General features: G+C 42.3%; 1 protein-coding gene across 1 annotated transcript; it reads right to left on the reverse strand.

Moving 5' to 3' along the window:
- Positions 1 to 268: 268 nt before the first annotated feature.
- Positions 269 to 20,413, reverse strand: CAPZA2 (capping actin protein of muscle Z-line subunit alpha 2). The gene is made up of 10 exons (XM_083400057.1): positions 20,108 to 20,413; positions 8,971 to 9,034; positions 8,376 to 8,427; positions 7,695 to 7,758; positions 6,487 to 6,693; positions 6,250 to 6,329; positions 5,374 to 5,452; positions 3,969 to 4,040; positions 2,168 to 2,230; positions 269 to 1,255 (listed from the first exon to the last, which is right to left on the reverse strand). Exons 1-10 carry the CDS (start codon positions 20,144 to 20,146, stop codon positions 1,115 to 1,117), a joined length of 861 nt encoding a protein of 286 aa, XP_083256183.1. The 5' UTR covers positions 20,147 to 20,413; the 3' UTR covers positions 269 to 1,114.
- Positions 20,414 to 26,865: the final 6,452 nt, after the last annotated feature.

A 26,865-nucleotide genomic window follows, 5' to 3' on the forward strand; every position in this document is an offset into this window, starting at 1 on the left:
TAAATAGCAAGTTGATAAAATCATAAATGTTGCTCATCAACCCCAGCCAGGGCTGATGACAGATACATCACAAAACATCTGGAAGGCTTCAGATTGTGCAGCGGATTCCCAGGAGAGCTATCTGGATCCTACTTTGATGATTTTTCATCATTGCCAGAAGACTGTTGTTTCAACAGGCCCCGTCTCCCCCAAATTTGAGGATTTATTTATTTTCATCTTCTGCCCCTTGCTCTTTAGCTCATTTTTGTTTCGAAATAATAATCATAAGTAAATAGAAAATTTGCATTTTTTAATGTCACATTGAATTTTAGTACAGTTCAATCCAAGAGAAAAAAACTGGCAGACACAGTAACGAGTACATGATTATATATATATTACAATATGCGTTGTTATAATACAATTGTGGCTGCATGGTAAAATTAACCTGAGGACTGATGGAATCCGATCTCATTTGAACAGCTGTCAGGAACAGAGCACTAAATGCATTTCCAAAATAAGCACTAATGTTTAATTTCAACACCTTAAAAACAGCATTAGACCTTGGCCTTTTTCTTAAAAAAACAAAACAAAAAAACTTAACACCTAGCTAGCTAAGTAACTGAAAAGGTTTGGATATAGAATGCTTTCTGCAGGCTTTCATACAGTGGAGGGATAATTATTCCTACAACAATACACATGGCTAAAATCCATGTTGAATGTGAAACTGGCGATGTCCAGTTCTAGGATTGTTCTAGGGAACTGTGTTCTAGAAGCTGCCCTTTTGCACGAAAGCGAAGCAACAAGTGATCACCGGATGCAAAAAACATTTCTCAAATTGTTTTTAATTGAACTGAAAACTATAGGCATGTCATCATTATAAAAAAAGTCTAAATATATCAGAAGCTCTCAACATTTTCAGCTACACTGATTTTTTGTAACCTTTCAAAGGAGAAACAAAAGGACAAAGTAAAATGGTCAATTAGCTAAGCCTGTGTTCTAACCAAACTACGTACAGTGATTTTCAACGGCAAATGCCCATGCTGACTGGGTGACTTTAACAATTCCGAATACCTTTGCAATCACTTTAATTTTGTATACAAGGACACCGAAAGGATCCAGCTTTGCAACCTTCATTTTAGGCATTCTGCATTTCTTTCCCGATCTTGTAGCTAAGGATCTTGTTCCAGTCAATCTTTGTGCGAGTAACTGGCAGTTGTCGTCGTAAGGCCTTGAAAGTAGTGTCCGACATAGTTTGATAATTTTCACTGATAGCAGTCTGTTCACGGAAAAGGTAGAACATGTAGATTATAGAAATACACAGTTTGATGTGAAAACAGATATAACAAGAACTAACCTGCAAAAACAAAATCAGCCCGCATCTGAAGGAACTTATTTCGACGTTGATGTAAGAAACACATGTGCTTCAGATGGTGTAATTAAATATGGATAACATAATTAGCTAGAAATCTTACTTTTGACATCCTTCATCTATGGAAGGCACAAAAGAAAATACAGAGAGGGGAGCATATTCTCCTAAAAAATGCACATCTGCTTACTGGCTTTTATGAATTAATTACACATGCCCTTGCTGTGTTAAACTGAATTGGTTTCATCACATACAAAAGGAGGGGGAAGAGAACAGAACCAAGCAATTCCTTACTCTTAACTCCTCAATCCATTCCAGGAAAAGAAAACACAATGTCTGGGCTGAACAGGTTCATTTCCCATCAACAAAAATAGCTGTATTCTAAATGGGGATGCCCAAAAAGTAAAATTCGAAATTCGTTGCAGACTATACAATGTTTTCAGTTCAGAGGACTGATTTAAGACGAGCATTTTCTACAACCACAGATATTTATTTAAAAACAGCAACAACCTTATCCAGAGTTAGGCTTTAAAAAGTAGTAAGGCCCCATAGTAGTGCCCATTACTTGAAGTGGCCTTTTGAGCATCGTATATTTGAACTCACATTCTGAAATCCTCGGAAAGAGGGTGTATATCCATTTATTAAGTGGGTATAGAAAGGTACATACCCAGCAAAGCTTTGCCCTTTCTCTTCCAGTAAGGATTTCAGATTCTGAATATTTCTACCCATTTTCTGGCTGCTCCTGAACACATATGTAGTGAGAACATTGTCAAAAAGATTCAGGAAAGTAACTACATTGTATGTTGCAGACTTATTACATACCTGGTATTCATTTTCTGCAGCCTCTACGATCTTTACAAATTCCTTTGCTGTTTGGGTTTCATTCTAGGGTAAAGGGGAAGTTTTTTTTAAATATTGCACTGAAACAATCATCTCCTGAAGACAGTCATTTCAGACATTATAATGAATATAAACAATTACATAGGTTTCCCCCCCACTATTCAAGGGCTTACACATTCTCTGTGTGTTTTGCAACAAGCCTGTAACCTGTCAGTATTATCTGCAAAACACAGGTGTCATCTATGGGGATGCTTGTCATGAGTTGTTGTTTTTTACTGGTAACTTACAAGCTCAGTACTAATTCCTATACTTTCTCATCTTGTCAGAAGTGGACCTTGCGGGACTTTCTGCAGTTTTTAAACTTCCCTTCTGGAAGCGAGTCAAGAATCTTTTTCGGACAAGTCAGAGAAGAGAAGGGAAACTCAAGTCAACTACGGTTTCTGTTCCCCAGCTTATTGTCACTCAGAGGACAACTCTATGCAGATTGTCAACTCTCTTACTGAGGTTTCAGGGATCCAACACTCATTAAAGCTCCAATTTTTGAGCTCATTAACAAGGAGCCAACTGCCCCTTCTGCATTGCACATTAGAATGCATATGTTTAACATAGAAGGCTAGAGCTGGGTTTAGGCAGATCGTGGATTGAGATTCTACTCTTTGATCTGCCAAACAAGAGCCTGATTATGTACTTTCCACCAACATAGGACCATGCACTAGCGGAAAATAGTAAAGACACAGAAAGAGTATTGACACAAGTGTCACAGCTGACCATGGTACTTTAGCACAGCTCTCATTCTGTTTGAGAGATTTGCTCAGTTTTCCAGCAAGGCTCCTGAAGCAGCTATGACTTAAACTCATAGAATCATAGAATCATAGAGTTGGAAGAGACCACAAGGGCCATCGAGTCCAACCCCCTGCCAAGCAGGAAACACCATCAGAGCACTCCTGACATATGGTTGTCAAGCCTCTGCTTAAAGACCTCCAAAGAAGGAGACTCCACTACTCAATACTAAGTAATACTACTACAAAACTCAATACTAAGGGCTCTAGAACAGGCGCCCTCAACATCAGCCCTCCAGATGTTTATGGCCTACAACTCCCATGATCCCTAGCTAGCAGGACCAGTGGTCAGGGATGATGGGAATTGTAGTCTCAAAACATCTGGAGGGCCGAGGTTGAGGAAGTCTGGTCTAGAAGCTGTAAATTCCACTAACGTTGCTCCTCTAATCACCATTTTTCCAAATCAAATGGATTTGATTTGTGTCTTTAATTCACAGCATTCTTAATAACTAAAGTCTTGTTAATTAGCCTAGTTTTGCATCAAAATGAAGCCATCCAAAAAGCCATTTCATTTCCCGAGCATGAATTCCATAGATCGTGCAGGTACGAACCAAAAAACACCAATATATCTAGTTCTGCAACCTGAAGTGGGCATCGCATTTCGTTTCTCGAACAGAGTACTCCATTCTTCATGGCAATCAGTTTTTTTTCCCTATTTTAAGAAATGGGGCTTTCAAAACCAGTTGTATTATCGCATTGGGGTCTGAGGGGAATCCTTGAAAACGAGGTGCACAAGAATAACTCGCATATATAGAAAGTGCCATCACCTGTTTTTTTGAGGACCCCTCCCTTCAACCTGCACCACTATATATCCTATCAAGCAGAGCCCCCGCCTCTGGGAGCAATTTTTCAGGGGAAACTAGGCTTGTCACATATACATTTAACTCTGGATTCCACCTTTTGTGACTAGTTAAAAATGTTTCCTACAAAAGAAAGATACTCACAGTCACTGTTAGAGAATCCTGTATGTCTTTATGACTCACTAGCTGAACATTTCCATCTTCATAATAATGAACCTACGTACAAAGTTAAACGGGATAAAGATTACCGCATAGGGAAAACGGCACTGCATAATAGGAAGAGTGAGCAATATTACACCCCATTTTGTTTCACTTCTAGTTTTTTCTGTTTCTTGGGGAGGGGGAGGGGGGATGAGGGAAGTAAGGAGAGGGTTTTGAAACTCCAGAATACATATTTTCAGAGTTTACAGAGAGGGTGTGTAAAGGGAAGATTTTGTTGAAAAACCTAATCTCCACAATTACTGATTTTGCCTTTCTTTTCTTTAGATACTTAAAAAAAAAGATTGTATAAACAACTGATGTAGAAGTAGATTAGCCAACTGTATAATGGAATAAATGCTTAGAACTTAGAATGCTTTTAATTACAGTGGTACCTCGGGTTAAGAACTTAATTCGTTCTGGAGGTCCATTCTTAACCTGAAACTGTTCTTAACCTGAGGTACCACTTTAGCTAATGCGGTCTCCTGCCGCCGCCGCGCAATTTCTGTTCTCATCCTGAAGCAAAGTTCTTAACCCGAGGTACTATTTCTGGGTTAGCCGAGTCTGTAACCTGGTGCATCTGTAATGTGAGGTACGACTGTACTGTTTCACTGATAAATCATCACTATAATAGTTATGTAACAATTTGTTTCAGCAGAACTCAAAGTATTGGTTCTCAACCATAAAGTCCTGAATAGACTGGGATTAGAATACAACTTCTTCCAAATAAATCTGCCTGGTTACTGAAATTATCACGGTAGGCCAGATGTATCTGACTTCAGGTCTTCCAGGTGCTGTTCATATTTCAAAAAACAACAGCCCCAGCCAGCATGGCCAATGATCAAGAGCCCACAAACACCTGGAGCATCACAACTTAGTCATTACTCTTATGTTCTCTATGGGCACTCTTGCCTTTGGCAGTGATTGGACGACTACCAAAGAGGACATTTTCCATGGTTGTACCCTATTTATAGAAATCCATCCCTAGAAAGTTTGGCTGACACCAAGGAAATTTGGTTGACTGAGTGTAAGCTGGGTTTATTTTTAGTTCTGGACAGCACTTAGTGGTTTCCTAATGCATCTACTGCTGCTTTTGCTGTGTTCTACTGTATAGCTCTGACACAATATGCTTTAGTATTTGATAAATTCTCTTAGTTAATCCATCCCAGGAAGCCACTAATAATTTTGATTTGCTATTGTGTAATCACTTCTTTGATTTATGTTATACATTTGTAAGCTTTGTTGAAGACCATCAACAGTAGAAATGAAGAATATAAACCTTAAAAAAGAAAGTGTTCTGAGAGTTACGTGGGATTTATCAATCAGACACCATAAATTAGAGACAGCCTACCTGAATTTTCAAGATACCAGCCACCTGAGTGGTTGAAGGAGTGATTGTAAACTTCCATTCTGACCGCCAACGACCATTCCTTAAATGAAATAAAACTTTAGGTAAGCAAACATTGTGGGGAATCAAAATATTGAGTTTCACGTCCTTTAGATTTAAAAACTATTATGAAAAAGGATGCTTTGATGGGATATTGAAAGCAAATTGTGTAAACTGAAAAACTTAGTTTGTAAACAATATGCAGAAAGTTGCAACACAATTTCCATGCACATGAGATGAAATCCATAAAATCGGCCAACATGTTGAAAATACATTTTGGAAATGGATTCCTAAGTAAATAAGTACTGCAAATTTGCAATACTTATATTTTCCCATACCTGTGTATTTTGGAAACGTATCTAACGACATTTTTCACAAACCCACTGTTTGTCTAAAATATTTTTCCAAATACATTCCCATTTTCATTTACACAGAGCGTAATTGTGCTCAAAAGTTGAAATCTGAATACTATAGCTCCGTAATTCCCAAAACATTTTCTCTCTCGTAGATCACTTGAAAATTGCCAAGGGTCTTGGTGGTGAACTACTTAATAGTTTCTCTACTGTTATAGCAATTGCAATGCTATATGACTTTTGCTCAATGCTGTATGACTTCTGATCGTATATTTGCAGGCATACTGTGAACCACCTGAATGAAGCTTGTAGACTACTGGTTGTCTGCAGACCAGAGTTTACAAACCCTTGCTATAGCTTTAGTGCCATGAATATAGGTTCTAAACACTGAATATGCTGAAAATGGAAGTCCAATATAACTTTCAATGGGGTGAGCAAAATAAAATAGAAAAGAAACCAATTTACAGATGACCGATATGATACTTACCAAAAGTTTTTTGCTTGAAACTGATGGCTTTCTATGCATGCAATAATTGTTTGATGCCCATCAATTGTTTTTCCATACACCTTGTAACACAAATGTAAGACAGTTATGCCACAGTCTAAATTCATTCATTCATTCATTCATTATGTTTGTATACCAGCCGTATATCTGAATTCAAGCCAACAGACCAAATAATGGTTTTAACCCACCCAAGCAATTTCTAGATCCTGCGACACTTACTGTGCAAACACCACTTGGATAGTGTTCTTTCACATAGGCTCTCATTGCTGTTTCTATGGAGTTTCTCCATGACTCAATTGCATTTTCAACTTCATGAGGCTTTGGATCAGTAGCCTCCTTCCTTAAATGATCAAATTTAAAAGAGATCTTGTTTTTCGGGTCCAAAAATTTCCCGTTGCCCAAGTCACCGTGTTCTGTTATTAAAACCTGCACAAAGAGTTTAAAGGTAATTGTAAGATTATACAAAACACAGGTAACACCATCAAATAAAAGAATGGAACGTTAGAAAAATTATTGTACTACTGTACTTTTTAATTAAAGGCATGGCACAGCAGCTCTATACATTACATTGGTTTTCAAATTCTAGTTGGGGAATCCTAGTTTCTATGAGAAACCAGAATAGTTCAATACTGTTATTCACAAATTCTACATTTCATTTTATAAAGTGGTACTTTTAGAAAAGAAAGACACATTGTTCTTTTAAAAACCAAGATCAAGTTGTGGGATTGTCATTACAAAAGTGCACTGAGAAAGAGTAAACTAATATATTTAATCATTCTCTCTATCTCTGAAGTTCAGAGGTAAGTGTGTCTCCTCATGAGCCAATACAGCACCACACACACAAAAGGAAGGTATTAGTAACACTGATGTCTCACAACAAATGAAACGGATCTGTAGAAAACACAACTTGAAAAAAGAGACAATGCATGTATTTTTGTAAACTAAGAAATCTTTAATAAAAATATATATTTTTAAAAAGGGAGGCATTAGTTGGCTAGAGGGAAACTCAAGATTTGTAGTAGTAAAAAGCAAGATTGAGCTGCTCAACCTCACCCCCTTGCCTCAAAGGATTTGGGTGGGAGCTATTGCATGGAATGACACCAGCGAAGAACTGATTTCATATAGACATCATGTAACTTCTGTTCTAGCATTAGGTTTGAGTGTGATTTTATTTTGAGAATCGTTCATAAGCTACTCTGAGAGCCTCTTGGGGCTATAAAGTGAACTATACATATTCTCTCTCTCTCTCTACACACACACACACACACACACACATGTATGTATATGTGTGTAGATACACACATGTACGTACGTACATATATATATTACAAAATAACCCCCTAAAGAGTCCAACCCCAACACAGCCCAATGAGCACTGAGCATGCCACTGACCATTACACCAAACTTAAATTCAACCATAGTCATACCTGCTCATCATAGCCTTCTAGTTTTACTGGAGTAAACTGGTCCAAGTTATACTGTGCAAATGCACTGAAAAAGACAAAGATAGGAAGCTTCAAGTAAAAAAAAAATTTTTTGCAACATTAAGAAACATCAAGCAATATAGAGTACAATTTAGAAACTAATCCTTTCCGCCTCCTCCACCCATTGTGCTTAATAAATTTTCAAATTGTGTTAAGGGGCTCAGAGCTTGTGTTCCTGTATAATAAAACTATGAATGTAGAAATCTCATAATGTGCACAAACCTTTGGATTCCCAGTGATCTTTAACACCATTCACACATTATATGCAGAATAAAATCTAATCACATACTTTTCCTGCCTCTTCACCCTTATCTACTCCTGTCAGTGTGAGCCACAGGGTTATGGATGCAGCAGTGATTACACTGCCCTTCTGCTGCTGCTGGCCTAGGGGCTGGGATCACTGGCCCTCCCCCCAAAAGTCATATTGAGTAGATATGTCTTACGTCTGGGAGAAGGCTGTTTTCAATCTTTCAGAGCACCAATCAGCAAGGAACACAATGAAAAAGCGGGGGGGGGGGGGAGCTGTTCTATCCCATCCTCACACAACCTATTAAAAGCTGCCCATAAATGCATCCATTCAGCATTAACACATTGAAAGAAGCAATAAATGGTGGTGATACTTACTGAGCTGCTCCTTCCCTGAGAAGATTATCATTATTAAGCAGCAATCGAACATCTGAAAAATACTGAGCATTAGTACACAGTGAAATTGCTAATCGGAAAATACATGTTTTCCACGAGAGGAAACAAGACACCACGTACGCCAGTCATGACAAAGCATGGAAAAATACTGTCAGTTTTAGGGTACCGGCCATGTTCAGAGATGGAAAATATCAACTTCCTAGGTCCTAGCATTAAATTGGTAGGCATTTAATGCTCCTGGAATTTTCCCCAAACTGGCTATAACTCTGCAATGCCAACCACAAAAGAAACAAATTGGCAAGTGATGTTAGAGCTACTTTATGTAATGTAACAGGGGGATCACCTGGCAAAAGTTAGGCAAAAAGTGCTGATAAGTTTTAAAATAGGAAGTGGAACACTCTTCTAAAAGTCTTGAAATTATATTAATAGACACAGAAAAGGAAACATGGGAGCAAGCAATGTGAAGTTCCTAAGTGTCATCTTGATTTGTTTTTTTCAAAAGTTTGTTTTTTAAATCCTCCATAAAGGGTAACTGAAACCATCAACATGAGAGCTAGAAAGTAGAATGACAACTCACCATTAAAGACTTCATTGAATTCCCCCGGGGGAGCATGGATGATAAATTTCGCTGCTATGCGCACCTAAAATGGAAACAAGAAGCATATCATACAGTAATCATAGGATAGTTTTAAATGGGAGAAATCTATTTAATTCTTTAATAACTTAAAAAGTTTAACCGGTAAATAACTGAGCTCCAAATTACATCCTAATACCACCTTAGAATGCAAAGTCTTGTGCTAAAGAGAGATGTTTCGCTAAGTTAATTTAGAAGAGGAAGCATAAAATAGGTGGCGCAAGATGCTCTGCGAGATGAAGAAATACTTCTACTGCCTGTTACGGTCAAACCAGACCAATGAATTTCCAACACAAAATAACCAGCACAAAACGTTCACAAAGGTACTCTTAAAGACAGAATTGTAATAGAAAATGTAACAATCTGAACTTCACTGAGCATGAAAATCCCTGAGGCATAGCTGAAGGACTATCTTCTGGAATAGGAAACACAACGTGGTTCTGTGAAGTCTCAGCAAAACACGGTTACATTTGTGTTTAAAAAGCATGTCCTAAATAATTGCCAGAAGCATCATCAACATATCTATTTAAAAGTATTTGTACACAGCTTAATATTTCAAAAATCTCTCTACGGCATCTTCCAAGGCAGACTGGCTTTCTGCTGAGACGTAGAGAAGCTCTGTCTCCTGACTCAATCTTGGCCAACTGTGGCTAAGCCTTGGCAGGTCTATAGTTGTGACTGCACTGCTATCACTCCTAAGTCATCTCTTCCATACTGAATGTCTGAACTACTAAGCTTTATAAAACACTCAAAGCTCCTCAGAAGACAAGAGCAAAAATGCACCAAGTGCATAATAGTATATTGATATTACAAGGTGTTACTCATTTGGATTTATACAGGTCAAAATCCCAGCTTTATACAACCAAGGCTGCAATCCTCAGCATTACTTGGGAACAAGTCCCTCTCATTTAAATGAAATAAACTTTTGAGAAGACATGTTAGCATGTATGATAAAAAGGCTTTAATTAAGAAAACGTTAAAAACAAGTATGTTCAAACAGCTCTTTCATATATAGTAATTACTTTGCATTTAAAAAGAAATAGTTAAGATAATGGGGTGGCATTTCTAAAAATCCAAAAGTCAGTCGTGTGTTGTTTCTTCAAGAATATCTGGAGTTTGTCACAAACATACTATTCTACCTCCTCTTGAATATTAAAAGCAGGCATGTAGGGTGTGTGTGTGTGTTTTCAAGGCATATGTGAGATGACATAAACTGAAATGCTCTTCTTACCACTAGCTTTCCTGACTATAACCACAACGGAAATTGATTTGGTTTAAGGCAAAAAAAAAAAAACACCAAAAAAAACACTGGCATGTACATGCCTATATAAGGCAATGACAATGCGCACATCAGCACCATTCTGAGTTCTTGAAGTCAAGCTACAGTAGTTTAGATAAGAATCAACAAAATACATGGCTATCAAAAGACAGCAAGAAAAGATCTCAGCAAAATATAAACAAAATAGAACAATTTCAAGCACAGGGGTTGGCCAGATATAAACTGGGACATGGAGTGGGGGATAATGCAAACTAGAACTTCCACATACCCCAACTCACAGCCCCTGGCCTGCTATTCTTCTGGCCAGGATCAAAGCCAGAAGCAGGCTCTGCAAGGAGAAAAGTTGCCTCCTCTTCTTGCCTTCTGATTCTTTGCATTACACTCTGCATTCTAACCATCCCCTGCTTTACAACTGAACATGAAATGCTAGGCCACCAGAGTCAACGCAGTGTGGTAAACACAATATTTGACTTGTGGGTGGTTTACAATTTCCAGTCAGCCTTGAAGCTCACTGAGTTGTCTTGAGCAACTCATGCCATATCAGAAAGAAAAGCAGGTTGGCCATATGCTGCCTCCTCAAACTACTCAGAGAACAGCTAGATTACATCAAAGAAAGAAGTTCAATCTTGAGCTGACTGGCTACAAAACGTGTGAAATGCTGTATCTTTTGCCCATGTCTTACATTACATACGGCTATACTAAGAACTGTAGCCTTCGGTATCTAAGAAATCCTGGATTTGGTCGTGAACTGCACGTAACAATAAAACCCAAAAAGTCACACAAAGTAAAATGTAATCCTCCTAGTTTGTGCCACCTTGTTTGGAAATCTTTTCAAAATGTAGCCTTTCAGAACTAAAGTTATTTTCCAATAAAATGGATCTTAAAGCCTCCTTTCATAATTGCAAAAAGGCACTGTTTGAAGAAATCATTTTTGTCAGAGCTATGAGACACCTGTTTTGTACCGCTGCCACAACACTTCCGGTCTGAGATCAAGCTGTTAGTAATGACTTGCAAAGCTCTTAAATACTTCAGACCAAGATATATGAAGATGCATGTCTCACTATATTGTCCTTCCCAGATTTTAAGACTTTTTGGCTCTGGAGGTCAACCACCCTGTTATGACATCACATGATTGGCATGTGGGTTGTCCCACATACCTGGCAAAATCCCTTGTGCTGTGTTCCCAAATGCCAGCCAGCCTGGGAACCACAGTGCAAGTGGCACTGCGAGCCCTATCCATGGCGCTTTAAGAAGGACTAAGCATAGCACCAGGAAGTGCTTCTTTCTCGCCTTCTCATCAGCTGGCGTGGGGCTGCATGTTGCAAGCACTGGCTGTGCAAAGGAGAAGTCCCTCACACAGCAGATGCCTTCAAAAAATGGGAACAGGAGCACACAACCAAACCGAGCAGGATTTAACCCCGCTTGGGGTTAAATTCTGCTGTTCCTCTGCTGGGAAAAGGTGTGCACACCCAACACAGAATTAAATGTCAGCCTCCCACCATTATAAATTACACCAACAGATTGACAGATGGGTGTGATGTGAGGGGAAATGGTTTGACAGGTCAAGATTGGCCTGTGGACTGGAAGTTCCCCACCCGTTTGAAGATCTTCTGGGGAGGCTCTTCTTTGTGTCCCACTTCTAGGAGTCACTCATTTTGTGGGGGTGCAGGAAAGGGCTTTCCCCGTGGTGGTACCCTGACTGTCCTCCCCTCTGAGATATCACTGGTGGTGCCAACTATTTTTATGTTTTGGTGTCAAGTTAAAACATGGTTATTTTCTTGCGTATTTGTGGGTCATTAATTGTCAGCTCAGACTTAAATAAAAATCCAGCTTGCAGTGTAATATAGCAATTGTTTTAGATGCTCAGTTTCCTTATTGTATTGTTGTTTTCAATTTAATTTTACTGAACCATGACCTGAGATCTGTGATGGAAGATATTATTAAATACGTCAACAAAATCAAAAGCAATGGTCAAGAACTGGAGGGTCAATGATACAATAAACTATACTCAAATTTTACATTTGCAGTTTGTTCAGTTATGTTAAGGTACCCTATATATCTTCCAAGCTCATACAATTGTCAGATTCAACATGGGACAGGTAAGTTACATTTGCTGTAGTTCCACAGAATTTCAGCAAGTACAGCTCTGGAGTGCTACAGTGGTGGAAATTCTCCCTTCCTAAAAGCACACGGACCTTCTCACATTAAATATGACAACATTACATAGCAAATACACCAGCAATATAAATCTTCGTATCTGAAGAAGTGTGCATGCACCCGAAAGCTTATACAAAGAACAAACTTATTTGGTCTCTAAGGCGCTACTTGACTATTTTTTTATATATTTCGACTGCGTCAGACCAACACAACTACGTCCCTGAATGTAGAACCAGCAATATAGTTAACCATTTATCTCTATCAGCCCCCTTTTTATAGCACTTCTCCTCCCCCTGCCATGCTTGCCTTGTTCCATTTATTCAGATAATACTTTAAACCGAAACACAGAAGACTTGAAATTTTACCTGTCCTAGTAACCAAATAGTTTGCTCCAGTCAGCAATCTGGAAATGGATTCTGAAAAGGATCAAATAGCAGTGCTTGCAAGAAAATGTGTAATGGTGTTTCCAAAGGAAGAATGCTCTATGACAGACACTTATAAATTCCTGGGAATCCTGGAACAGACCTTGTGAAAATGTAATTGTTGCAGTCTTTGAATAAGCACAGTGTTTTTCAAACTATATCCATTTCCTAGAAACCCCAGGATTCCTCAGTAAGATCATTTATGGGAAATGAGATTTCCTGGAAGGCAATTTGCCCGTCATGACCAATCCTTCCCTACATATCCCTTGAGTGGATATGCTGATGGAAGATATGCAAAGGTTCCTCAATATGGTATCTGCAAAGTGTAGGAATCTTTAAGTCTATAGCACTGGCAACATGCCATGTAAAAACACAGTATGCATGTTTCACCTTGATTTTGGCCACTGTCAAGTTTCCTACAACAGGGTGCACAACTCATGAAGGCGAGAAGTCCCAAGCAGAGAACATGGACCTAATTAGGACCCACAGACCTAATTAGGACCCACAGACCTAATTAGGCTCACCAGGCCTCCCAATCTGGCCTGCAGAATCATTTTCCTTCCACAATGCCCACTTGTTGATTGCCTGACATCAGGTACGGGACATCATAAGACAAGTGGGGGACACGTAAGGCTACGACTACAAATAAACAATCAGAAGCCTTAGAGTGCACTCCTGCTGATTTATAAGCATGGTTTCCCTTTAGCGCTATTTAAATTTGGCACCAAATGTGCTGCTTTTGGTAGTTATCCTATCCATTCGGAAGCTCTGAAGTGGCTGGCACTGGATTCACTCAGGAGCACTCTAAAATTTAAGGTGTAAAAGTGTTCAAGAACAGAAATACAGTGGTACCTCGGGTTACGAACTTAATTCATTCCTAAGGTCCATTCTTAACCCCAAACCGTTCTTAACCTGAGGCGCGATTTTGCTAGTGGGGCCTCCCGCTGCTGCCGGCACACAATTTCCGTTCTCATCCTGGGCAAAGTTCTCAACCTACTTCTGGCTTAGCGGAGTTTGTAACCCGAAGCGTTTGTAACCCAAGGTACCAATGGACTTCCAAGAAGGATTTTGCACAGCCTCTACATGGTAGTCCCAATTAATGGAACTCTGAGACGGTAATCAAAGTGCCTGCGTGAATAACCCTTTCGTGAAAAGAATTTATAGGGGCACTATTTTGATTCCCTCAAATAAACAAACAAGCCCTCCACAATTTAATCCTGGTTTACAGGGCGTAATAAAGATGTGGTCTTCCAGTTCAGATGTAATCACAGCTATCGTTTCTGAAAACCAGGAAGTTATTCATTTAGCCAAACGTGAAAGTGGAGAAAAGGTATACACGATTTGCTCCTGATCCTCCCAAACAAATCTTGGTTATGCCTGACCCAAGCCAGTGAAATCTGATGAGGCAGGAAAAAATTTAGTATACAATCAAAGTGGTGCCCCGAATTCGGAGAAACAGGAAGTTCCTCAAATTCTTTCCATCAAGCACACCCTTAACTATTGCTCAATGCATCTGCATTTCCCCTTTTAAAGAAGTGTACAGCGAAGACAGCTGATGGTATTCTAAGGTAAATGAATGGAAGAAAAGTTCACAGAAGGAAAGTCTCCAGTCTCCTTGCCTCTGCAGCTGCCTTTATCATCCCGAATAGCCTCTTCAAGAGTGATGGGAGTGGCTTTCCAGAACCATGTGGCATACAAACAGAGGAAGCTGCCTTATACCAAGTCAGAAAACTGGTTCACCTAGCTCAATAGGTGACAGTGGCTCTCCAGTGTTTCAGACTGGGGGTCTCTCTCACCCGTCACTTGAGATACTGGAAGCTGAACCTGGGATTTTCTGAATGCAAAGCAGACGTTCTACTGCTGATCTACTGCCCTTCCCAAAGAAGAGACTCTACTGGGGGAGGAGAGTGAAAGGCAGTTCAGCTTTGGTTAACACCCCACTTCCTCAGCATTCCCGAGCCCCATTTATACATTGTTCAAGACCACCCCGCCCAAGAGACTTTTCAGTGGGATGCAGATAGGCCAAAGAAAGGTATAAGAAACCTTCTATTTGCTTTTGTTCACTTATCCTAGAATCTAAGTCAACATTCTTACACTGATAAGACAAATCCTCCACAATGGTGTACTTCTGTCTCAGCCGCAGAACTTTAAATTCTGAACTAAATTTTTGTTGTAGCAGGCAAAAGAACAAGTGAACTAGCCTAGAACTAGGAAAAGGAAAATTCATAATAAAGCAGTATCTCAAATGAAAACTGCCTTGTACCAGGAGCTGAATTCTCCAGAGCAAGCAATATAGCTTTTGAGTGCTATCATAGCCCAGTTTTCAGAGAATATCCCTTACAATGTAAATCTCTACTAATTTGGAAAGAAGTCAAATACTGCTTCTCTTAATCAGCATCTTATTTCCATTTCAGCCAAGCAGAGAAATTTATAATTCAGTTTCCAAATGAAAATGTAAGTATTCTAGATATATTGCAGAAACAATTGCCAAGGTTCTCACTTGCTGCAGCTTCTGTCTCATATGCATTTATCTACCGGAATTCTGAAAAGGCTACCGAAAATACTTATACAGGTTTTATTGTGGGTTTTCTTTGTTTCTATTTATACATACTTCCCTCATAATGCTTATTTATATACTGGAATCTTAGGTTAATAAGCAACTGGTCATGTTCATTTATGTTTTTTGTACTACTTCCCTAAACACAAAACAAAGCAAACTAGTTGGTACTAGGGACCGTGTGATGACAGAGCAAATGTCCAACCTTCTAGAGCAAGACTGAACCGAGAAATGAAAGATAATTCTGTGGTTCTGGGGTGCACTTTCTACTTGGTGACGTACATTTGGGGCAAGATGCGTGAGATGGTGGTTACCATGTAACTTCAGGTGTGCTCTGAGGAACTGTATTCTCATCTGAGCCTATTCCAATCTAGCTTCAGGCACACTTTTGGCACCAATTGATGACCTGTGTTGGGAGAGACTAAGGGAGTGTGGCCCTGTTGGTTCTCCATCTCTCAGGTGGCTTTTGATATGATCAATGAGGCATCCTCCTCAAGATGCCCAGTGATTTGGGAGTGGAAGGCATGGTGCAGTGGTGATCCACTCCTACCTTCCAGGCCATTTTGAGATAGCTGGGAGACTTCTGCTGAACCCTTTGGCAGTTCTGATGTGGGGTCCCTCACGCTTTTGAACATATATATGAATGTGATGTAGGAGGGAATTTGCCATTGGTATGACAATGACACCTAGCTCTACATCCATGCACTAAGAATCAGGTGAGGCTGTACAAGTGCTGGACTGTTGTCTAGGGTAAGTGATGGGCTGGAGGGCTAAATAAATTAAGCTGAATCAGGTTAGAGGTGCTGTGGGTTATTGTACCTGGCAATAGGGAAGACTACCGATTCTTGACAGGGTGCACTCTCCTTGAAAGATCAGGTACGTAGCTTGGGAGCATTCATGGTTCCAGCATTTCCACTACAGGCTCAGGTCACTTCAGTGCCTTCCTTCAATAAATTAGTTCACCAGCTATAGCCATTCATGGACTACAATGACCTGCCAGCAGTGATCCACCCTCTGGCAGATTTTTGGTTATATTATTGTAATGCACTCTACAAGGGTCTACCCTTTAAGGTGCTCAAGACATGACAGCTAGTGCAAAATGTGGTCACTAAAATCCTTACTGGGTCACCAAGGAGGGATATTAAATAAGCCTTAAAGGTGCTACACTGGCTACCAACATGATAATGAACACGAGAAGAGATTAAGAAGCATTACAATTGTAACGAAAACAACCTTGTGGCACTTAAAGATGTAACAGATTTAACATGACATAAATCTATTACATTAAGGAAGAAATTATGAGGCAACTTCCTTTTATTTTATTCTATTCAACCTAATAAGAAGGTTGTGTCTAGCTAATGATTACTGAAAGAAAGTGATTTCTGTAAGCAGGCATTGCATTGCCTCCTTACTCAGGGCAGGGGTGCATGCAAACAGAACTACACAGCACAACTGTATCATTAGAAATTTAAGGCAACATGAAAGAATACCTTACGCAGCCAAATCTTATACTGAGTCCATCTGAGTTCAATAAGGCTAACTCTGAAGTATATGGTGGCATAGGATTGCCATTGAAGACCATGTTAGAGAAGGGAGAAGACCTCCTTGCATGTCTTGACAAGACCTGAAAACAGAACTTAAGACTCAACAAATTTGATTTGAACTGTATGCACACAATTACCCACAGGAACTAGAATGAGTCACTTAAGCTATTTTAGTTTCTTTTTTAAAAATTTCTCCTTGCACACCAGAATTTTCTTGTATTAAGATGCAAAGCTGTAAAAAGCTTTTCATGAACACCTACACATTTTTCTGTAGCTAGCTCTGTCTTGAAAACTTGATGATAGGAAAGGGATAGCGTAATACCTAAAGACAATGTAAACAGTGCATCATTGTCTTGTTATTTAGACCACCATCCAATAGCTCTAAAATCTCTTGCATTTTCAACTGCAGTTAATATGAGCTCAAATGGAGAGATGAAAGTAAGCAAGCCACTTATGTGTTGCTGTTACTCAGCCTAGCACTTTCTCTTGAAAATAAAGGTACACATTTTTAAACAATAGGGCAGGGACATCCAACTTCCAAGAGACTGCGATCTACTCCCACTATAAACAAACTGGCAGTGATCTACCCATTGATTGGACCAAAGTTGTTGAGCTTTTTGGGGGAAGGATGAGCCAAAGTTGTGTGTGTGTGTGTGTGTGTGTTTGAAGATCGACCAGGATCAACAAGGGACACCCCATGATCGACCGGTAGATCGCAATCGACCGGGTGGACATCCCTGCCATAGGGCAGTGGAATTCAATAATAAGGAATTGACATTTATAGTAATTATCATGCCTTTAAAAGAAATGAAGGATTCCCCTCTTACAGATGACAACTGCAAAGTAGAATCACAATTACCCTTTCCAGATACAGTCATACCTCATGTTGCGCCCGCTTCAGGTTGCGTTTTTTCGGGTTGCGGACTGCTGAAACCTGGAAGTACCGGAACTGGTTACTTCCGGGTTTCGGCAGTCACACATACGCAGAAGCACTAGATCACACTTTGCGCATGCACAGAAGTGCTGAATCGCAACCTGCACATGCGCAGACGCGGGTTGCGAACCCTGCAGGTTGCAAACGTGCATCCCGCACGGATCATGTCTGCAACCCGAGCGTCCACTGTACTGTGGAGGAACTTCCATTTTAAGGTGCAACTTCAAACGGAAATCTAAAAGTACAGCAGAAGCAAGTGACAGACACCTGTTGTAAACATGTGCACATGCTACAAGTACACTTGCCAGAAAGATGGATCCACAAGTATGCTTGGTGGCAAACATTAGTTTACTATTATGTAACATGTGAACTCCGCCTCCCCAAAGTCACACTGAGCCCTCATATCTAAGAGTCTACAGAAGTAGGGCAAGGCTGAAAGAATGAAACCCATGAATGAAGAAAGAATCAGATGCTTCAAAGCCTTCGGCTACTCAGTGCTTGGGATAAAGAAGCACAAACCACTCCAACCAACCCTTCCTCAAAACCCGATTTAACAGGACTAGGCCCTAGAATGTGCAACAGGGGAGACAGACGGTGGCCTTTCTTCAAGCAGAGCTCTTACGCCACACACTCGAAATGAAATTAATTGATCACGTATTAATGAATCAGAAATAACCCATCCTTCTCATGGACTATAGATAAAAGGCATCAGAATTTATCCATGAACTAAACATGGAAGAGAAGGGGCAGAAGACCCACACTTTATAATAAAAAAAACCGCTCCAACTGAATACAGCATGCAACCTGCATGTGCAATCTGCTCTGATGCTATTATTTCTCTTCCTCCCACCCCAAGTGCTGCAACTAGATAATCCTCAGGATCCCTTCCAAATCTACAATTCCATGGGGCGGGGGAACACCCTATGACTATTTTTCTTCCTCCCTACCCCCCACCCCAAGTGCTGCAACTAGATCCGTGGTTCGCAACGTGGGGCACAATTTGGAAGCTTGTCCCGCCGAGTTAATGGCCTTTTAGGCTTCCTCCACGTGAACAGTTCAGCTTTTGAATAATAAGAATTATATGTCATGGGGGGAGGGGCATCAGGATTTTAGAGATGTTTAGGTGGGGTCCGTATAGTTAAAGCTATGGTTTTCCCAGTAGTGATGTATGGAAGTGAGAGCTGGACCATAAAGAAGGCCGATCGCCAAAGAATTGATGCTTTTGAATTATGGTGCTGGAGGAGACTCTTGAGAGTCCCATGGACTGCAAGAAGATCAAACCTATCCATTCTGAAGGAAATCAGCCCTGAGTGCTCACTGGAAGGACAGATCCTGAAGCTGAGGCTCCAATACTTTGGCCACCTCATGAGAAGAGAAGACTCCCTGGAAAAGACCCTGATGTTGGGAAAGATGGAGGGCACAAGGAGAAGGGGACGACAGAGGACGAGATGGTTGGACAGTGTTCTTGAAGCTACCAGCATGAGTTTGACCAAACGACTAAACAAGAAGGTGGGGGCATGGCAAAAAAAAAAAGGGTTGGGAACCGCTGGACTAGATGATCCTCAGGATCCCTTCCAACTCTACAATTCTATGAAGAAGAAGCAGAAGAAACACCCTATGATTATTTCTCTTCCTCCCCACCCCAAAAGCCCTCGACGTGGTGGCGGGATTTGCCCTGCCCAACTCGCACCCGGAAGAGCCGGGCGGCGGGGGAAAGGCCGGCCGCGGAGGAAGAGGAGGCGAAACCCCTTAGCCCTCCCGCCCCCTCCACCCATCAGCTCGGGCCTTCAGAGAAGGGGGAGGGGGGAAGCCGAGAGGAGGAGGAGGAGGAGGAGGAAGAAAGCAGCCGAGGGGAGGGGAGTCTCGCCCAGCAGACACCGGATCTGCCCCGCCTGCCTCGCTTCTGCTGCCGCAGCCCCAACCCGGCGCCGGGAGCCTATTTTCAGCGCTCGCACCGTACAAGGAGCGGCGGGAAGGGCCCTCGGACAGCAGGAGGAGAAAGAGGAGAGCCGCCTTCCTCCTCTCAGCTGCCCGGCCACCGGCTGACAAGGGCCCCATTTCCTTCCTCTTCGCGGGGCTGAGGGAAAGGAAGGAAGGCAGCCCCCCTCAGGCTGAGGCGCAGCAACCGCCGCCCCTCGCGACGCAGCCCCGCTCCCCCCCCCAACAGGGCGACGACACCCGCCTCACCTTCTCCTCCTCAGAGAGCTGGTCTTCCAGGTCCGCCATCTTCGTTTTCTCCCCTGTCCGGCCACGAGAAGGAGGAGGAGGAGGAAGGAGAGGGAGAGGGAAAGGCGGCGGCGGCACCCCAATCCGCAGCAGCAGCAGCGGCAAGAGGAGGAGGAAGAGCGGCGGCAGCAGCAAAGGCCCAGCACTACCCGCCTCCGCCCTTCGCTCAGCAGGAAGGGCGGGGCTCCGGGCGCGTCCCCGAGAGTGGCGGGGGAGGGAGGGGAGGCGCGGACGGAGGCATGCGCAGAGCGGCCTCGCCGGGAGGGGTACGGCTCGGGAGAAAGAACCGGGCGCCGCCCCCGCCCCGCCAAGGGGATGTTCACTAGACGTACAACACGTTTAATGTTTAATTATGTTTTTATCTATGTTGGAAGCTGGGGCTGGGGAAGCCCAGTTAGGTGGGCGGATAGGTAGTAATAATGATGATAATGATAATAATGATAAATGAATGAATTGGCCATCTCTATTTTCACTGAAGGAATGTTGGACGGTATAAAAGGATTTGATAACGCTCCAGCCTCCTGGCTCTGTAGCTTCTATTCCTCACTTCCCCTCCTACACAACTCCACAAGTTGTCAGCCTTTTTCAGTTTCAGGGTTTTTCATTTCTTATTCCTTTGACACACCATTCTATTATTATTATTATTGTTATTGTTATTATTGTTATTCTCTGGGCAGCTCCCAACATACATAAAAACATAATACAGTGGTACCTCAGGTTACAGACGCTTCAGGTTACAGACTCCGCTAACCCAGAAATAGTATCTCAGGTTAAGAACTTTGCTTCAGGATGAGAACAGTGGGAGGTCCCATTAGCTAAAGTGGTGCTTCAGGTTAAGAACAGTTTCAGGTTAAGAACAGACCTCCAGAACGAATTACGTTCTTAACTCGAGGTACCACTGTACAGTGGTACTTTGGTTCTCAAACTTAATCTGTTCCGGGAGTCCACTTGACTCATGAAACTGTTCGAAAACCAAAGCATGGCTTCCGATTGGTTGTAGCAGCTTCCTACACTCAAGCGGAAACTGCGTCGGACGTTCAGCTTCTGAAAAATGTTCACAAAGTGGAACACTTCCGGATTTGTGGCGTTTGTGAACTGATTTGTTCAACAACTAAGCCATTCGGGAACTAAGGTCCCACTGTAAAACAGTACGCATTAAAGGACTGTTTCCAATTTGATCCCAGAATGTCCCACTTTTCCTTAGGATGTCCCTATTTTCATTGGAGAAATGTTGGACGGTATGCAATTATTATTATTAGTAGTAGTATTTTATTTATACCCCACTCATCTGACTGAATTGCCGCAGCCATATTGAGCAGCTTCCAATGTGGGATAAAAACTTAATAAAACGTTTTTTAAAAAACCTTCCCTATACAGGGCTACCTTCAGATGTCTTATAAAAGTTGTATAGTTACTGAGCTCCTATAATTCCATATCCTCCAACATTCTCCAATGAAAAATAAAGGTAAAGGTACCCCTGCCCGTACGGGCCAGTCTTGACAGACTCTAGGGTTGTGTGCTCATCTCACTCAAGAGGCCGAGGGCCAGCGCTGTCCGGAGACACTTCCGGGTAACGTGGCCAGCGTGACAAAGATGCATCTGGCGAGCCAGCGCAGCACACGGAAACGCCATTTACCTTCCCGCCAGTAAGCGGTCCCTATTTATCTACTTGCACCCGGGGGTGCTTTTGAACTGCTAGGTTGGCAGGCGCTGGGACCGAGCAACGGGTGCGCACCCCGCCGTGGGGATTCGAACCGCCAACCTTTCGATCGGAAAGCCCTAGGTGCTGAAGCTTTTACCCACAGCGCCACCCGCGTCCCAATGAAAAATAGGGACATCCTAAGGAAAAGTGGGACAAATCAGAGACAGGGTAGCTTCTGTAAATGTGGGACTGTCCTTGGAAAATAGGGACACTTGGAGAGTCTGTTGCTGTTGGGACCTCAAAATTGTTCCTCCCCACGAGGAAAGAATGGGTGAAGAAAGTTTGACGTTGGGAACAAGGCGAGAGAAATATCAACATTGGGATCTGCTGCCCTACTGAATTGGCAGCCTAAGGCAGTTATTGCACCTTGCCTCATGGGTGGGCTGGCTCTGGCTCACTAGGAGAAGAGGATGCTGGAGCTGTGGGGGCCTTTGTAGTCTGTTCCAGCAGGGTGCCTTTTCCTCTCCTCCAGCAGTGTTAGAAACTCAGATATATAGGCTAGGTCCCAATTGGCTCCTTAAACCAAGGTTGCAGCTGCCCAAACAGAATGTCTAGTTGCCATTTTGGGGCAAGATGGATCTAAAGTCTTAATTTTTCATATGATGAACTGACTGTGATTGATTATCAGTTAAACATCTGGCTAGTTCAGATGGCAACCTTGAACTAGCTTTGAGAACTTAAAAAAGGAAAACCACTTTATCCAGGAGCAGTCTACATATATACAGTGGTACCTCGGGTTAAGTACTTAATTCGTTCTAGAGGTCCGTTCTTAACCTGAAACTGTTCTTAACCTGAAGCACCACTTTAGCTAATGGGGCCTGCTGTGCCGCTGCTGCATGATTTCTGTTCTCATCCTGAAGCAAAGTTCTTAACCTGAGGTACTATTTCTGGGTTAGTGGAGTCTGTAACCTGAAGTGTATGTAACCCAAGGTACCACTGTATTGGCCTATTCCTACCTTCTTAATGGTGACATGGACCGTTTATAACATAAGAATATTCTTCACAATTGTGAGCAGGGCAGTGGGATGGGCTAAGTGAAGACAAGCTACAACAATTAACTATAATGCTGTTCACCACTCCTGCTCAGGCTGTGCAGAAAAAGCATTTTGGTTCCTGAATTTCATTCTGATTGTGTAGATAAAATATAACTGATAGAATTCTACAGGATGTGGTATTAGTGTGTGAAAACAGTCCAGATCCAATGATCCGCGGGCATGCACCTTCAGACGGTGATGTCAGGCGCCATCCTGGCACCCAGGCATCCTTGCTTCATTGCAAGTGGCTGGCAGCCAGGTGTAAAATGCACCTGGTGCATGGTTAATTTTGAACACTGTCCTCAAGGGATGAGGATAGGCTCCCTGAGGAGTCATTTGTACTTACACCACACCTTTTCGGCAGGAAAACGAAATCTGCCTCTTTGTACACGCAGGCTACATTTTCTGTGACATCTGGGTTTAGCTGATAAGATGGACACGTGACAGGTTTTAAACTGGCAATTCGTTTCTGTTTTTAAAAAGTTAACCAACACCCTCCCTTAAACCTTCAGTGCCAATCCATGCGCATTTTCAGTTTTCCATACACTTAAATCTCTTAACCTGCAATCCTAACCCCATTAATCAGGGAGCAAATCCCATTGAACTGAATAGGGCTTATTTCTGAGTAAACATAGCTTTGTTACAATACTAGTTTCTGTTATATTAGCAGCATAATTTATGGCCACTAAAGAGGGAAACATGAGAGATGTGTTCACTCGTGTGGAGTTAAATATAGGGCTGTAAAGCAGCCAGTATTTCACTTGTCTGGCCAGTAAGACTTGTTGTTGTTGTTTAGTCGTTCAGTCATGTCCGACTCTTCGTGACCCCATGGACCAGAGCACGCCAGGCACTCCTGTCTTCCACTGCCACCCGCAGTTTGGTCAGATTCATGTTTGTAGCCTCAAGAACACTGTCTAACCATCTCGTCCTCTGTCGTCCCCTTCTCCTTGTGCCCTCCATCTTTCCCAACATCAGGGGCTTTTCCAGGGAGTCTTCTCTTCTCATGAGGTGGCCAAAGTATTGGAGCCTCAGCTTCACGATCTGTCCTTCCAGTGAGCACTCAGGGCTGATTTCCTTAAGAATGGATAGGTTTGATATTCTTGCAGTCCATGGGACTCTCAAGAGTCTCCTCCAGCACCATAATTCAAAAGCGTCAATTCTTCGGCGATCAGCCTTCTTTATGGTCCAGCAGTAAGACTATGTTTGCCAAATAATCAGTATCTGGGTATGAAAAGCCGTTGAATTCCAGACGTAAACTTTGTGTTGACCTGCTAGCTTTGGCAGCCCACCATCCAGGATCTCACTCTTTTTTAAAATAAAAGGTTGCCAACCCTACTTGATTACAAAGCGCATCTTGCTCTCTAGACTGAGTTGCTATATCGATTAACTTTGGGTCAGTTGGAAAACTTGCAATAAGTTGAAGGTTGCTTCACACATACTTTCCCCCCTTAATTTCTATATAGGAACATTATGTGCACCACAAGGAAGGTATAGTGTTCCACTGTGTTTTTCAGATTGTGCAAACAGAATAAGGTCTGTCTACCAGGTAGCTCAACAAGGAGTCACACAGCATCTTCATCTCAGCAATTCAGTGGCTTGTGAATCAGTATCAGAAACTGTTCGAGAACTATGTGGTAGTTCTAGAGATTCAGGCTGTGAATTATAGATTAAGCGCCTCATGCTCTACTGACAGCTATTTCATGTTGGATGCCCTGATCATTTACTGGTGAGCACTATTGATTATCCTCCTTTAAAGAGGGCATTGGAGGAGGGTGATTGTGAAACTGTTGCCAATTTCTGATGATTAGAACTCCTTTTTGTTTTCATTAGTGGATTAGTTCAGTGCTAATGCAAGTATTGCCATTGTATTTCAGATCATACACTTTATCAAAGTGGCATTTTGCATCCTACAGAAAATATAATTTTGCTAAAAATATAAAAAGGAAAATGACATTCCATAGAATGTAGCCCAGCTGCCCACCGAAACCCTTTTTGAATCCTACTCATGATTTACAACATTTTAGTGTGGAGATTATGAAGAAAAGATGTGTATTCTCACCATAGCTCATCAACCTGCTGCAGATACCATTATCATTTATAGGTGTTGAACCAGACATTTTTGGTGAAAACTCTTTGGGAAAGAACCATTGTCCGTGTGATTGGGCCATATATTTTCTCCCAACAGCCAGACAGCTGCTCACCTAAGTGACTTTACATGGCTGAGGGAGCATCTACAAAACCACTGACAATAAATGTGTGTATTTTGAGCATATCATGCAAATTCTGTCCCGACTGCATTGGCTGCCAGTTAGTTTCTAGGCCCAATTCAAAGTGCTGGTTTTGTCCTAAAAAGCCATTTAAGCCTTAAATGGCTTAGGACCACAGTACCTAAAGGACCTCTCCCCATATGAATTGACCCAAACCCTGTGATTAGGATCAGAGGCCTTTCTTCATGTGCCTTCTCCACTAACAGTTTGGAGGATGGCAACACAAGAATCGGCCTTTTCTGCGGTGGTTCCCCATGTCCAGAATGCTGTCCCCAGGGAGGCTTGCCTGTCTCCTTCATTATGTATATTTAGGCACCAGGCAAAGACATTTCTCCCAGGCCTTTGGCTAATTAGAATAATCCATGGCTTTTTAAATTGAGGGATTTTTATTGGTTTCATTTGTTACTGTGTTATGTATGTACCGTATTTTTCGTCCTATAGGGCGCACCGGCCCATAGGACGCACCTTGTTTTTTGGCGGGGGAAATGAATTTTAAAAATTTATTCCCCCCCCCCCCAGCTGCCACTGCTGCCCCAAGCCTTGCGGACACCTGCCAGAAGCAAGGGGAGCCCTCCGGAGGGCTCCCCGTGCTTTGGGCAGCAGGCTGCCGCCCCAAGCCTCGCGAGCTCGGCGGGGCCTCCCGTCGGGCGCGCAAGGCTTGCGGACACTCGCCCGAAGCACGGGGAGTCCTCCGGAGGGCTCCCCGTGCTTTGGGTGGCACGCTGCCGCCCCAAGCCTCGCACGCTCGGCGGGGCCTCCCGTCGGGCGCGCAAGGCTTGCAGACACTCGCCTGAAGAACGGGGAGTCCTCTGGAGGGTTCCCCGTGCTTTGGGCGGCACGCTGCCGCCCCAAGCCTCGCGCCCTCGGCGAGGGCTCCCCGTGCTTCAGGCGGCAGGCTGCTGCTCGCAAGCCTTGTGAGCCCGTGGGAACTCCCGCAGGGCTTGCGGATAGCTTCCTGAAGCCTGGAGAGCAAGAGGGCTCGGTGCGCACCGGTGCCTCTCGCTCTCCAGGCTTCAGCGAAATTCGCCCCATAGGACGCACACACATTTCCCCTTCATTTTTGGAGGGGAAAAAGTGCGTCCTATGGGGCGAAAAATATGGTATGTATGTAATATATATTATTGTAATATATTATATATATTGTAAACCTCCCTGTGATCCTCAGGTGAAGGGTGACATCGAAAGTTTTAAAATAAATAAAAACAAACAAACAAAATCACTTTGAGTTAAGGTAGCCAAAATGTAGTGAGCATTAAATTCCAAGTGCCTAGTTCTTGCAGTGGAATCTGTGAGCCAAGAGATGCTTAATTTTGGGTGGATTATGCCCAATAATAAAGAAAAAGGAGAAGGCAATGATGTTTCTGTCTTGTTTTCTTGGCAAAATAGCTGGTTAAAAAAACAAAACACAAAACGTTTGTTGTGTGATTGTGGTCTTCCCTAACTCAAGAGTCCTCAACGGAATGCGAGTGAATTGAAAGAGGACTGCCATAAACCAATTATAGCAATGGTAAGAATGGAGACATTTGCTCACAAGAGCAGCTTAGGACAAAAGCCAGTGCCAAGTGGAAAGGTCAAATGATGCTTATTTTGCTTCTGCCAGCTTTAGCAGCCAGACAAAGGAATCAAATGAATACTAAAAGAAATCACCACAGCCACGCTCCATGTTTTAGCTGTGTTAAGGCTCTGTGTCTGATCTAGTTGCAAGCAAAAGCTGCC

The sequence above is a fragment of the Podarcis tiliguerta genome, assembly GCF_965153285.1.
Source record: "Podarcis tiliguerta genome assembly, chromosome: 10".
Lineage (NCBI taxonomy): Eukaryota > Metazoa > Chordata > Lepidosauria > Squamata > Lacertidae > Podarcis > Podarcis tiliguerta.